General features: G+C 46.8%; 1 protein-coding gene across 1 annotated transcript in view; it reads right to left on the bottom strand.

The window, feature by feature from the left end:
- Positions 1–13,081, bottom strand: part of LOC126998715 (uncharacterized) — a 135,866-nt gene extending 122,785 nt beyond the window's left edge. The window contains exon 1 of the mRNA XM_050860703.1: positions 11,964–13,081. Coding sequence (XP_050716660.1) covers positions 11,964–12,309 — 346 coding nt within the window. The 5' untranslated portion in view covers positions 12,310–13,081. The remainder of the gene's footprint in view (positions 1–11,963) is intronic.
- Between the last annotated feature and the right edge of the window lie 1,585 nt (positions 13,082–14,666).

Raw genomic sequence — 14,666 nt, 5'->3', positions numbered from 1 at the left:
CAAAATGGCAAACTGCGCGCTAGGATTGATTATGCGCGTGGCCTGGGTTTATGCCTTTCCCGTGCATGCCGATCTCTCTCTCTCCCTCTCTCTCCCTCTACCTCTCCCTATCTCCCTCCAGCTCCCTCTCCCTCTCTCCCTGCCTCCCTTCCTCCGACCACAGCCGTGCATTGGTGCCTGACAACGACCATTTTATTTTATTTTAACTATCTGTCTATTATTTATTTTCGATTTCGCGTTGTTGTGTATTTTGCATTTTCTCTTTTTCCTCCTCCTCCTCCTCCTCCTCTTCTTCTGATGCCTCTTCCTCCTCTTCCTGTTCCTGTTCGTCCTCTTCCTTCTCCTGCTCCTCTTCCTCCTCTGCTGTATCCTGCTCCTCTTCCTCCTCTGCTGCCTCCTCCTTCTCCTCCTCCTCCTCCTCCTCCTCTCCTTTTCCTCCTCCTCTTCCTCCTCTTTTGCTTCTCTCTGTTGTTGCTTTGGAGGAAATAATGGAGGTGTTGCATAACCTGACTAAAAGATGTGTTTTTTTATTCTCTCTCTCTCTCTCTCTCTCTCTCTCTCTCTCTCTCTCTCTCTCTCTCCTTCTATTGATTTTGATGTCTTTATCCCTTTTTTACACTCCCGCTTTCTCTCTTCCGTTCTTTCCCATTCAGTGTTTTTTTTAATCGGCGAAGGTACATTTGGAAAACATTGATGAGATAATAAGAAAACAAAAAGGTACAAACGGGCGTCTCATATCACTCACAGGTAGAGGAAGAAGCATAGACAGATAGTTAGAAGGCCGACAGGTAAACAAACAGGCTCAGAGATAATCAATAAAGGAAGAAATAGACAGGAAGAAGGAAAGGAATTAGAAATAAGAGGAACACACACACACACACACACACACACACACACACACACACACACACAAACACACAGCAAACACAGGCCAATGGATGCCCGGCGCGGCCTACACTGGTTGGGTTGTCGCCGTCTGCATACGCGTCTTAAACAACCCTTATACACGACGCCAACAAACTCCTTAATAATGGCAGGCACGGCGACGAAGTGCTCTCTCTCTCTCTCTCTCTCTCTCTCTCTCTCTCTCTCTCTCTCTCTCTCTCTCTCTCTCTCTCTCTCTCTCTCCTGGCAGGTGCAAACTAAGCCTAAACGTTATTTGGTCCTCAGCAATGATGGAGGTAAAGGAGGTGGAGGAAGAGGAGGAGGAAGTGGAGGCGGTCAGGAAGAAGAGAAGAAGGAGGAAGAAAAGACGGAAGAGGAGGAAGAAATATAAGAATGAGAAGAAAAGCTAAATAGAAGAGAAAAGGGAGCGAGGAGAACGGAGTAAGAGGAAGAAGAAGAAAAGAAGGAAAAAGTAGCGGAGGACGAAAAAGGAAAGGTGACTCAGGAAATGGTGACCAATGCATAGCTGGAGGAAGAGAAGCTTGTGGAAAGAGTTGGGCGGAATAGGAGGAAGAGGAGAAAGCCGAGTGAGTGGGAAGAGGAACAACATAGAGACGAGAGTGACGAGAAGGGAGATAAAGTAGAAGAGGCACAGGAAGAACAGGAGAGAGACGTGAGAGAAGTACATGAGGGAGAGGAAGACCAGGAGGAGGGAAAGGGCGTATAAGAGGGTTAGGGTGAAGAGGAGGAGGAGGAGGGTGAGGGAGAGGAGGAGGAGAAGGAGGAGGAGTGCTGACCGTCCGCACCAAGGCCTCACTCCGCACCTCCGCAAAATCTGGGATCGATACTCGGACACCAGGCAGTGACCAGGCCAGGCCGAGGCTGCATCAACTCCTCCGCCGCCCGACGCCTTCTCCGCCGCCTCTTTATTCTCCTCTTCCTATTGTCTTCATCCTTCCACTCCTGTATCTTTGCCTCCTTTCAATCCTTCTTCTTTTCCTCCTTTACACCATCCTCTACATCTCCATATTATTTTCTTTCTCTTATTTAATGTCGTTTTCATGGCTACAATAGTCTCTTCTTCACATTCTCCATTTATAACTACAGTCTTTCTCTTACTCCTCATCGAATTGATACTTTTACTCCTGTTTCTCTTCTTCCTACTTCTACTACTACAGCTACTTCCTAACCTCATTTTCAAAACAGATAAGGAGAGAGTTAGATACGCCTTTTTGTTCCCTCACTTATTTTTCACCCTCCACTCCTTCCCGCTCAGCCTTGATCTACTTGCATTCTTCTCGTTTTCCCAGTATCATGTTGGCAAAAGTAGCAAGAAGACTTACAAATTTCCACGCAATTAATTATGTTTCCTTTTTGTTTATCATGGCGGAAGAGATAGATAGAAAGATAGATTGAGAGAGAGAGAGAGAGAGAGAGAGAGAGAGAGAGAGAGAGAGAGAGAGAGAGAGAGAGAGAGAGAGAGAGAGAGAGAGAGAGAGAGAGAGAGAGTGTGTGTGTGTGTGTGTGTGTTTGAGGCGCCATCAAAGCCACACTTCATCTTAGTGGTGGAGTGACAGGACTTGAGGCTGAGGCGAGTTGCTGCTTGAGGGGCAAGAAGGTGGCTGTGTCCTCCACCACCACCACCACCAGCTCCACCACCACCACCGCTAAGACTGCCTATCCCCGACCCAGCACGCTGAACATACGAGGACATCAACGATAATAACGACGAGTAAATGAGAGAAAGATAAAGAAAGAGGAGGAGAAAGAGAAGGAGAAATGCAAGATGATGTTGATAATAATGAAATAAACCAACAAAAAAGAAATCTGACAAAAACAAGACGGGTTATGGCACGTTTAATGGCGACGACGCAGAAAGAAAAAGACTTCAATGTACTTTCAAAAAACGTCTTCAATGTGCGGAGATCAAGTACTTCAACAACAAATCAACCGAGAAAGCGACGACGACGATGACAACAATGATGATAACTATAACTATACCAACAAATGCAGCAGCGGTGATGGCGTCGACGGAGGGGGTGACGAGGGGAAGACGAACCAGCAAGCAGCCTACATATCAGGAGAGCGCCGCGTCCTCTTACACACCAGCGACTCAAGGGCCTGAAAGCTGACCAACTGCCTCCACCACCACTAAGACGCCGCAGCTCTCTCTCTCTCTCTCTCTCTCTCTCTCTCTCTCTCACACACACACACACACACACACACACACACTAACAAATAACAAACAACTTCTCGATGCTTCACCATCAATTAACTGCTTTCATCGGGTACCTTTCCTCCACATTCATCATTTTCTCACCCCTTTTTCCTCCCCTTTTTTTCTCATCCTCCTTCACCTTCAGTATCAGCGATCCTTCTTGTTTCGCTTATGCTCTTATATATCAATGAATTACGGTTCAACAATAAACAAATATTCTTTTCGCTTCTAACGGGCTGGTCCGACTATCATCGTCTTTCCGAAAAGTCTACATGCGCTGTGGTCCTGCATAGAAAAAAAAATGTCGTAGGAGAATTTATAAAGAGATTTGTCATATTCTTCAGCCAACTTCTGACCTTAATTTTACTCGAGGAATAAAACAATGAAAAAAAAATTGTTACAAGTTACAGACGCACGTGGAAATGACAGTAATGGGAGGGAGATTTTTTTTGTTTTGTTTCATCAGGAATATTCCGCTTCAAATGGAATTTCAAAACGCAAAATTATAAAGGAAAATATGGCTTCAGCAGTTTCCGAACGCCATCATCATGATGATTAAAATCATCATTATAATCTCCGTTATTGCACAGGCTTTCACACATCAGGAATAAGAGAACCATTATAAGCTGCACTTTGATTCGCCATTCCACGATATTCATCATCATAAGTGAACCTCGCTGGAGCATGAACGCAAGAACTAACACACGCGTCCTTGTTTCGAGCGAGGGTTCTTGCTGTTGTTGGGAGCACTCTGCTACTCAGAGAAGAACAACGAAGGTCAGTAACACTGCTTTCATATATAGCAGCAGTCACCAGTTGTCTACGTGCACGGGGTCATCTGCATTAACTCGCTCTTAGTCAAGATGGCTGCGATGAAAAAATAATCGGAATTGTGCAAATGACCGGAGGTCTGGAGGCCAAGGACTCACTGTGTCACGATGGCCACGAAATGGAGACCTGACTGAAGTTTTAGGGTTGAGAATATGATACGAGTAAGATGGAAAAAAGTGGCAGCTTGCCAACTGACAAGAAATATCAAGGAGGACAGCGGGCTAATTTGTGTGTGTGAAGGATGCCTCGTGAACGAGCCTAACGAACTCTTCTCGCACGCTGTCAAGTTTGTTTGAACAGATAATAAATTTTGTCTCGTTACGGCTCGAATCAGGCGACACGAAACAGCGAGTCTTGTTCTGGCCGATCACAGCATTCCCTTCAAACAAATTGGGATTCAGTATAAACATCTCATGTATGAGATTAGGCGTCGGCCATTCATACTTATCTTTACTTGATGAATAAATAATTTTTATGAACATCAAGTACATTGAAAATTACACACTACACGCAGAACGTTCTTTGCTCGAAATTCTTGGGAAGTAAGTTTGAAAACTCGTCTTTGCCTCGCCGGGAGGGAGTTGCGGCGCTGGCTGAGCTGCAAGGCCGAAGATAATTTATCCAGAGGGCGGAAGCCCCAACGGACGTGTGATGATATTATGATTAGTAAGAAATGGAAGGATTCATTATCATGTTTTGCTTTATCAGCTCCAGAGGAAATGCATTCTAAATTAAATAAGTGACCGACGACCATTCGACCAAACTGTTTGTGTATGGTCTCTTAGGAAGGCGGTCGCCCTCATGGACTTTTTGCAACGTTGCTCATAAAACCTTTACAGGCCAACTCCTATTCTTCCAACTTAACCTTTGCTCTATGGCGTTCTCCTCTTAGCAATGGCAGCAACGCGGCTGTGGCACCGGCACCGAGCCACCCTCGAAGCCATGAGCCCGTGTCTCAGGAGCCTCAGGAATATTGCAGCGGCACACCAGCGTTCACTGTGGCACTGGTGGCAGCCGCTCCTCCTGGGTGGCTCCGGACACAGGGTGGCGACTCGGCCTCTGGTACGCGATTCATTTTGCACAGCTGCTTAACCTCTCGCCTTCCCGAGCCACGGCTGTACCGGCACCCGGGGAGGCTCCGAGCAGCCCCTCGATGGCATTGCAGACTCGATACGCCTTTATCGTGCTCGTGGCGGTTTTCTGTGTTAATGCACCATTTGTGATGGAAGATTATGCATTTCCAGTTATTCCCGTATTGCGATTTTGTTTTACTTGATTACTGTTCAGTCTAATGTTATGGGTTTTGGTATTATGAGTATTGCAAAATAATGCCTTATTAGAAACATTTGTATGACAACTCAGACGCCACTGCAAAGCAAAAATGTTTGCCAACAAGTGCACAAAAAAGGTGAACAGTTTAGTCAAATCTTTCCGTATCTCATCTCTTATGGGCATACCAGCGCAATGTTTTCTCTGGAGGGGTGGAGAAGCGCTAACGCTGACAATATCATTTCGTTGTCGCTGAACTAAACACCACCACCATCACCACCACCACCTTCCTGCCTCCCACCCCACCTTCTGGAGGACCTCCCTCTGCTTGCCCTAAACCCTCCGCTGAATACTTCATCGTGCTCGCAAGCCGCCTCCTCGACGCCCTTCCCTTCCCCTGCTTGTCCAATGTTGCGCATCTGCTTCCCGCAAGCACTTCCTACCACCCTATGAGTCCATGCACGCCACCTCCTTCTCTACAAGACACCGCCGCTCTGCTTTTAATGGGCTCTTGATGCCATGCAGCGCCCCTGCCCTCAGGTGGTGTCTCGCCGTGCTGCCTGCTGCCTCCCATGCCATTTGATGCAAGAACAAATTACTCGTAAATTATTTGAGGATTTAAAGAGAAATGTACTTATGAACAAGGTCTGTAGCAACATAATGTCATGCGCTAATTTAGGATGACAGAGACTCTGACATCAGCGACAAAAGCTGTTGGTATACAAATCTAGGGCGACATATTAAAATATTTTACGTATGGTTTTATTACCAATATGCTTCTATAAGTAACTGGTTCTAGCTTTGCAACTTTCTGAACACAGTGAGCACTTTAGAAAACTGAAACTCAAAACACACACACACACACACAAAAAAAAGAGGGTTTAACGTTCTATTTGGATATTGGTTGAACGGAGACACGTGTCGAGAGGCGTCCGATGCTGCCTGACCACGGATGTTCCTCATAAGACGTACACAAATATTCTTACTCTTTCCACTACGATAAAAATAAGTTCGGCACCATATTACTGAAAAAAAATATTAAGGGGTGAACTTATTACTTATCTTTAGATGCTATTTAACCCCGACAATCAACTCCATATCCTTGAAAAACGAGGTTCAGAACTTCAGACGGACAGAACGTGCAGCACGAGGTGTACCATCCCACGGTGAGGTCAGGGTTTATAATTTGAACAACACTCATGTCTGGAAATGTGGTTTTTGAGATATTTTGAAAATTCGGAATGTGATTTCACTGTTCATTCATTCACAATACAGTTTGAAAAAAAGGCCAAAGCTAATGATATTCCCGTGACGTCTGATGTTGTTCCAGACTGAATGCTTGAAACAGATGCAAACAAAAAAGGAATGGCTGCGAAGCATGAGCGGAATGTCCACACAAAATATAACGTAGTGGATGATCACACACAAGAGAATCGTGACAAAAGTTTTAGTTCCCTTCTGACTTTTGTGGAATTATAAGGAAATTACCCATACCTCGGTGGTAATAATTACAAGACAATGAAACGGCCTGAAGAATAATTTTTGATCGACGCCTGAAAGAATGCATTGCAAAAGTGAATCACATAATAATGTCAATAGAAGAAAACGGAAAATCTTTATTAGGCAAAGTATTACGATTCTATTAACTTGATACTAAAGAAAACTTCTCGCTAGAAGTGCTCAAACGTGAAGTTGGAGAGGAACATCAAAATGCGATATGAAGTTATAGGGAGTTTAATTTCGCCATCATTGAAGAAAAAGTATTTATAATCAAAGGTTGTCACAAACTAACGAAACATAAAATTCGTGTAACGCAACTCAACGAGCACGTTTTTATTTCTTTACTGGAGACACATACTGTATATTACTTTATTGTCATTTGAGCAAAGGTTTGTTGTAAAGAAAAGTAATGAAACATAGTGAGAGAAAAAAGAATAAACAAATACTCTTCTCTTATTCGCACTTAGGAAAAAGAGACACATTAAGACATCAGAATACCGAAAAATATATCAATCAAACACGTTAGGAAAAGTAGAATGTTGGTTAAAACTGTGACACAAGTCTTGGCATTAGACTGTCTAAGCTCGTGCGGCAATTTTTTCTAAATGTTTCAGAAAATAATGTGCCGAATAGGTTCCTATAGTTCCCTGCATGGAGCGTCACCCGTAGCTCACCGATATTATATTTTGGACGAGTAAAAAGGTTCTGGGATAATAACTGGGAGCTGCGTCTCGCCATTTGTCACCTGTTTCTGTACCAGAAAATTCTAAAGATTGCTTGAATGCTCAATTAGCCAGCATATGGACTTTCAATACAAGAAGTCACGTTTGACCAATTCTTTATATTTGTCAATAATAAATATGTAGTTTCTTGTGAATGATTTTAGAAGATGAGCATTAACGTTGCTGTCCTTTATTTTTTCTTTATAAGGAGAAAAGAAGTGCCTTGCCAAATCATGTCTGTTCCCTTCCTACAATACTACTTCTTCCCTTCTCCGTCTCATCTTCCTCCTTCTCATTCTTCCTAACCAGCCTCTGCAGTACGTGGTTGTCCTAATTCTTATATGTAACTTTGTGACATTTAGGAAAATGGGTTTTTTTTCCTTTTGTCAACGCCAAAAGATACTAAACAAGCATGACGTTACTCAGCATACTCTCTCTCTCTCTCTCTCTCTCTCTCCCCCGCCCTCGCACAGGACCCCAAGGAGGAGGTCCAAGTATGCCCCTCTGAGCCCCTTGGACAGCTGCATATGAGATAAGCTGAAGTGGCAAAATAATTTATAAATACACAAATCTATATATATATATATATATATATATATATATATATATATATATATATATATATATATATATATATATATATATATAAATGATGATAAAAATGGTGATGATGAAAATAATGAGGATACTAAAATGATCCAATGAAAGACAGTAATAATGATGATAAAGGGTACTTATAATAGTAACAATAATGATAATAAAAATGATAAAAATAAAGAGATAGAGAAAATTAAGGAAATGCTCTGCATGTTTGCTGTTTTCTAATTACATATTTCAACATCACTGATATTTATTATTTGAATATACTTCTCATGTAAACTTTACTCGTAACATCGGGGTCAATACAGAGTATGATTTTTTTCCCATTTTATGTTGATCTGAGAAACGGATACTTCATGTAACCGTCCTAAGCAAAATATTGGGTCATGTCGTGTTCCGAGGCCGCGGCGTGCCGCCCTTGGGCTGGTGCCGGCCACCGCTGCTGCTGCCGCCCCGACACCGTGGCCACCCCACACGGCCCTGCATGACCCAGACTCAAGAGGCGCCGAGGGCACGTCAGATTCACGTCACAGTGCTCAAGATGACATGTTAGTTTACTTAAGAGTTGTCTGATGGGCCGGCAGGGCCGTGCAGGGCCTCGAGGTGTGGCCGCGGGAGGCAGGCGGGTGGCCGGGCCGGCGTGGTGCGCGAGGCGGGGCAAGGCAGGAGCGCCGCCCGGCACGAGGTAATGTCACGTGGCGGCGTGTGCATTACTCATCTCACCGATGACAAAAAGAGTGTGTTAGCTGCGGCGTGACCCAGAGTGGGAGGCGGCCAACCCCGTGGGGCCAGGGGGGCCGCCTCCCCCTGCAAACTGGTGTCAGCGCGTCGCCGAGGAAAGAGAAAGTGAAAATAAAAACCCTAAATGAAAAAAAAAGATCGGAACGATATGCAAAAGACGAATTAAAAAAAGGGCGATTGGTGGAAAGGTGTGGCGCGCGGGTGGCGGAGCGAGGCGGTGCCACAGGCTCCTCCTCCTCGCTGCCAGAGCAGGTTGGCGGTGCTGCCATCTAGCGTCCCATGAAAGAACCCGCCCACAAACTTTTTACCGCCAAAACTTAATTGATCTTAGCTACCACGTGGCTCCCGCACCGAGCCCGGCCAGCAAGCGCGCGTGTGCCGGCGTGCGTGTCCCCTCTGCCACCTTCCCACGTGACTTTTAGTATTTTTTCCATTGCATCTGCGTGACATGGGCGGCGGCACCCTGGGCCAGCTGCCAGCTGGAGGTCATGCCAGCATCGCCCCCTTGACCACGCTGGAGCCACACGCCACCCGATCAGGCGATGTTGATACCCCCAAAACTTCTACTCTCGGAATTATAACACAAATGACAATTCTTTTTTTACTATTTGGTAATGGATGGATCGGTGAAGGAGGTAACAGCGGGCGGCCGAGCGGGCGGTTGGCGAGCTGAGCGGATGCCGAGCCTGACCCCCGCGTCTAGGCACCGACAGACCGCCTACATCTCTCTTTTCTTATCTGTCTCTTTCCTGTACTCCTTTCCCCCACAGCATGTTACTTGAAAAGTACAACAAATTAATTTTCAAGCAAAAACTAAGCTATTACATATTCTCTCTCTCTCTCTCTCTCTCTCCAGTCAATTTACAAACGCGATTTTCAAAAACCTTTCCCAGTTTATATGAACCACAAGACATCGCGCGATGACAACAAGAAACAAATTTTCTATATTTTACAATGTCTTGAGCATCATGTTGTCTTATAAAGTGCATCCTGCAGTGCAACATTCACGTCGAGTGAGGGAGGGATAGATGGGGAAGGGAAGAAGAGGGAGGGAAAGGGGAAGGGAGGGAGGCAGCAGTGTGGTCTCTCCTGTTCCTTCCCTTCCTCTTCACCGTCACAGACCCTCACCAGCCCCTTGCCTGCGGGGATGCTGAAGGCCGGCAATTACGTTTTGCCGGACTCTACGTTACGCGTCCTCCGTCGTGTGTTACTGCCTCGCCCTCAGGTGCGTTGTGGTTCTTTACGCCTGCAGAACGGCGCCGCCCAGCCTGCCGGGCCGGGAGGAGCAAGTCTTTCCGCTGATTTAGATCGTCTTCCCGGCGCTGCTCCCTCGTCCATACGGAGCCGGACGCAACACGAAACAATTCGAGACTTGAACAAACAACTTTGCCATAAGAATGCGTCTAATAAGATAAATCAAGGCTTAACTATCACCCAACGGCAAAGTTTCACAAGCCCTCGTACAAGTTTCAAATCTTTTGGCGAAATTCAGCTTTCAATGACCCTCCAAACTTTGCCGCGATTCCTTGATAATGTAAAAGTTCTCTAATTATGAATTTCTTGCCGGCTGCGTAAGGTCGAGGGAGCAGACAGCAGACGACTACTTGGCCGCGATAACACGTCACATTTTCAGCGCCACACGACACGACACGACACACCGAGGAGGGGACGACACACGCTTTATTCGTACCTCGTCTGTTTTGCGTTTCTTTCCCTTTTCTCGAGGCATTAAGACTCCGCTAAATTCTGGTGGTGGTGAAGAGCGAGTCATCCTTCAAAAGCCCCTAATATGGCAACACGAGCACCCCGGGGAGGGCCGCTGGAGCATGCAGGTCAGGTGCGGCCTTAACTAACACCAGCATTATAAAGATATACGGAGGTGTCGCCGGCCAGCCTGTCGAGCACGAATTAGGTTCCAGCAAACTCATGATAACGAGAGACCGAGAAGAAAAAAGAAAAATCAGAGTTCGTAGATGAATGAAGCATAAGAAAAGTCCTCTTAGATGAAGTGGAAGGACACCTAACTGCGTGCATATTTTTTTTTCTCTCTCTCTCTCTCTCTCTCTCTCTCTCTCTCTCTCTCTCTCTCTCTCTCTCTCTCTCTCTCTCTTCCGAGCCATCAGGCATGTGCGAGGTGCATCTTGGGTGATAAACAAGAGGCTGACGGAGGGAGGTCTGAGGAGCATACCTTGAGAGCCTCGGAGGGAGAGAGCGAGTGGATGGACGTCCCATTAAGAGGTGAGAGAGAGGACACTTGTTTACCGTGAGCAGGTGTCGGCCAGGTGTTCTTTACGACGCTGTAATGGCTACGACAACAGTGACGGAAGAGAGTCTCAAGATGACGGTGTTTTGAGGCTCGGTATTATATCTCTCGTGTCTTATGGTGTCTAATGCATTGTTCAACCAAGGCGAAACGACCACTAATTCACTAGTTCATAAGGTCCGTTATTTTCCCACAGATGCATCGCCACCACACCGCTCTTGTTGCGTAGTTCATTGGGTTTAGGGGAAGAAGAGGGGCGAGGGGGAGGAGGAGGGGTGGGAGGGGTGGGTAATGCAGGTCTTGGGGTGGCCGTGGGAAGGCCGCTTGGCAAGGAGTCCCCGAGCAAGGAAAAAGGTGGGCGGTAAATAGGGAAGAATGGAATTGCAGGGAGGCAGGCGGCGTGGCGGCGAGGCAGGATGGAGGAGGCAGGGCGGCTGCAGTGGCAGGAGCACTTGAATAGCCAGGAGGGTGGGAAGTCGTGTGGAGGTGGTGGTGGTGGGGTGGTTGAGGCGGTGGGCGGCGGTGAGGCGGTCGAACGTGGACAGTCGACCATTAATTACGGTCGATCGGTGCCAAGATGAGCGCAACATTGAGGAGCGGCGGGGAGGGGCGTCAACAGGTCTGCCGTGACGGAAAAGATGAGCAGGGGTGATGGAGGGTCTCGGGAGGGGGGTGGCTGGGAGGAGGGCAGGGAGGGAGGGAGGGAGGGAGGGTGGTTCATTCGCTCCCTCGTCTCTTAATGCAATATGGTTCGGACAATACTTTCCTTCCAGGCACGAAGTCGCACGATGTTTTTAGGGAATTCAAAATTTTTGGGACTAATTCTGATTGATGAGCTGATCATTGTGGAGTGCTAATGGGGGTAATGCGGAAGTGGGCGTGAGTGTGGGCGGTGACTGGCGGGCGTGGGGAATGCGGGAGACAGGTCACTCACCCGCCGGGACAGCGAAGGTGGTGCTCGGCCCGAGGTCCGGCGACGCGGAGAGGGGACCGTCGGGGCTGCTGCTGGAGACCTGACGGAGGATTGTCGTCGCAGGGAGCGGAGCCGCGTTACCGGAGGTGTTGTGGAGGGAGTGTTGTTGGCGGGGCAGCACGTGGGGAGCGGGCTGCAGGCTGCGTTCAGGACTGGCCGCCGCGGTCTGAGTGATGGGGGCGCGGGACCAGTTTAAACACACGCGGCACAAATCGAATATGAAAATGAGAGGCTGGGAGCTCTGACCGTGGAGGTGGTGGTGTGGTGGAGGTGGTGGAGAGTGTCCGGCACGCGCACGCTGCCTCATGGTGCGCGGGCATCGTGACGTCACTTTGGCCAGCCTCCCGGCGAGCCAGCCAGCCAGCCAGCCTGCCTGCCGAGGGGCGGCGCTCCTGCCTACCCTTGCCACACACCTCCTCCCGGACACCCGCGCCACCGCCGCCGCCACCACAACACTGCAATACCTCCGCCACCACGAGGACTCTCTTACGTCAACAATACAATACCCTCCTCCCCATGCTGCCTCGGCGGTGCTTACGATAGCCGCACCGCACGCACACACACGCACGCACACGCACACACTCACACTCACACACACACACACACACACACTATTGTCCTACCTGTACACCTTCTGGATGTTTATATTAGTATTCACACGCATTTCCCATCATCCCTCTAATCGCCAGCGGGAGCCTCGCAGCCAGGCCGAGTTGACGAGGTCTTCCTCCTCCTCCTCCTCCTCCTCCTCCTTTGCCACCCTCGGGAAAGGCTCGGCTCGGACCTCACGCGGGAACGACGTAATTAATGCCAACTGTTTGTTAATGAGCCACAATTAGATTAAAACTTTGTGTGGTCAGTCAGCTCCCGCCCCGCGAGGCTCTGCACCTCGCCAATTAGCCCAAAGAAAACGATTAATCCCAAAAGTTGTTAACTGGCCCTCATAAATTTCCTGGATTTATATTTAAAATTGCGAGAAAAAATTGAAAAAAAAGGTTGTTTAAGACTGAATGATGAGGAATCTTATGTCCGTCGTAAAAAGCAAAATCAAAAAGGCTTGCAATCACTAATTACCTTAATTATCCCTCCTAAGTATGTCTTACCACAACTAATACCACCACATCACACTACCATGACCAACATAATGAACATAAAAATCATAAAAAAAACTACTACAATCACCATCATTATATACCAACACCAATACAATCAACGACACCTCTCCTCCCGAAATTGACCCCCTCTTTCGGGAGCCTCTTTGTATTCTTTTTAGGAGCAGCGAGTAGCGGGCTTTTTTTTATTATTGTTTCCTTTTTTGTGCCCTTGAGCTGTCTCCTTTATTGTAAAAAAGAAAAAATGAACCACCACACCAACAATCACCACCTCTACATTAAACACCAAGACGACTCCCAAACAATCGTCAGTCTAACAAACCCCACAAAAGCAGCACAACATTCACCACCAACACTACGCCCACCAACAACAATCACCCACCCCCTCACAACAACCACAACTTATCACCACCACCACCGTCATTCCGTTACGCCGCCAACACATAAAACCCTTTTGTCTCCTATAAATTATGCACGACGTATATTTGCACACGCCGCCTTGATCCACCGTCCATTCCGAGATAAGCCGCCCACGACCACCACGGCCACCGCCTCCCCGACGCTCGCCAAGACCACTCGCCAACCGACGCCACCATCGCACTCACCATAATCTCACTCACCTTCACATACACACCAATAGCAGCATCGCTCGCTAAGATCATGTATCCCTCAGCACACTCATTGAACTCACCATTGCACACTCCCGCATATACCCCACCATCACCATCACATCACAAACTGCAAACCACATCACCTCTCTTTTCCTTCTTTGACTCTTTAACTTTGACACTCATCACTTTCATATACAATTCATCTGTCAGTTACCTAAGTCCAACTCCCAACCACCCACAATGCAAAGTTACTTATATATCATCTGTACTTCCCACACACTCATAGCTATTCAGATTATCTCAATGCACTTGTTACTCACTCGAGAACATGAACTCACAATAACTTGGTTCTTCCTCATCACCGTCCTGTTAATATCACCACTACCATACATTTCACTTTTCTCCTAACTCATTATATACTCATCATCTTCACCTCACACACTCTGGTCTACGTCATCATCATCTTTAACATCATCTTTAACCTTTCTTTCTCCGCCTCAAGACTTTTTCAGCAGTATAGACATTCAGATTTGACCGAATTTGAGAAGGACATTGTGAAGCATATAATGGAAATACATACTTGTGTTAGCCTGACATGAATGTGACAGTGGAGTGCATGATATAACCTGATAACACTAATGGCCACTGATAGCATGAGGATAGCATAATGAGGTCAGACAAATGAGTAATATCACCTACCTCGACAATCATGACTATAAAAAAAAATGCAGCATTCAGCTACTGCCTCCCTTTAGTGTCATGTATCTTTAGTTTGGAAGCTATACACAACGCTCAGTGCACACATGTTTAAGATGTGGCAGATGAAATAACAATCTCAACGGTATAGAAATTGATCTTGGTAGAGGTGGTAGTAGTAGTTGTAGTAGTAGTAGTAGTAGTAGTAGTAGTAGTAGTAGTAGTAGTAGTAGTAGTAGTAGTAG

This window comes from Eriocheir sinensis, chromosome 15 (genome assembly GCF_024679095.1).
Source record: "Eriocheir sinensis breed Jianghai 21 chromosome 15, ASM2467909v1, whole genome shotgun sequence".
Taxonomy (NCBI): Eukaryota; Metazoa; Arthropoda; class Malacostraca; order Decapoda; family Varunidae; genus Eriocheir; species Eriocheir sinensis.
The sequence above is the reverse complement of the archived record's forward strand: the minus strand, read 5'-3'. Positions and strand labels throughout refer to the sequence as shown.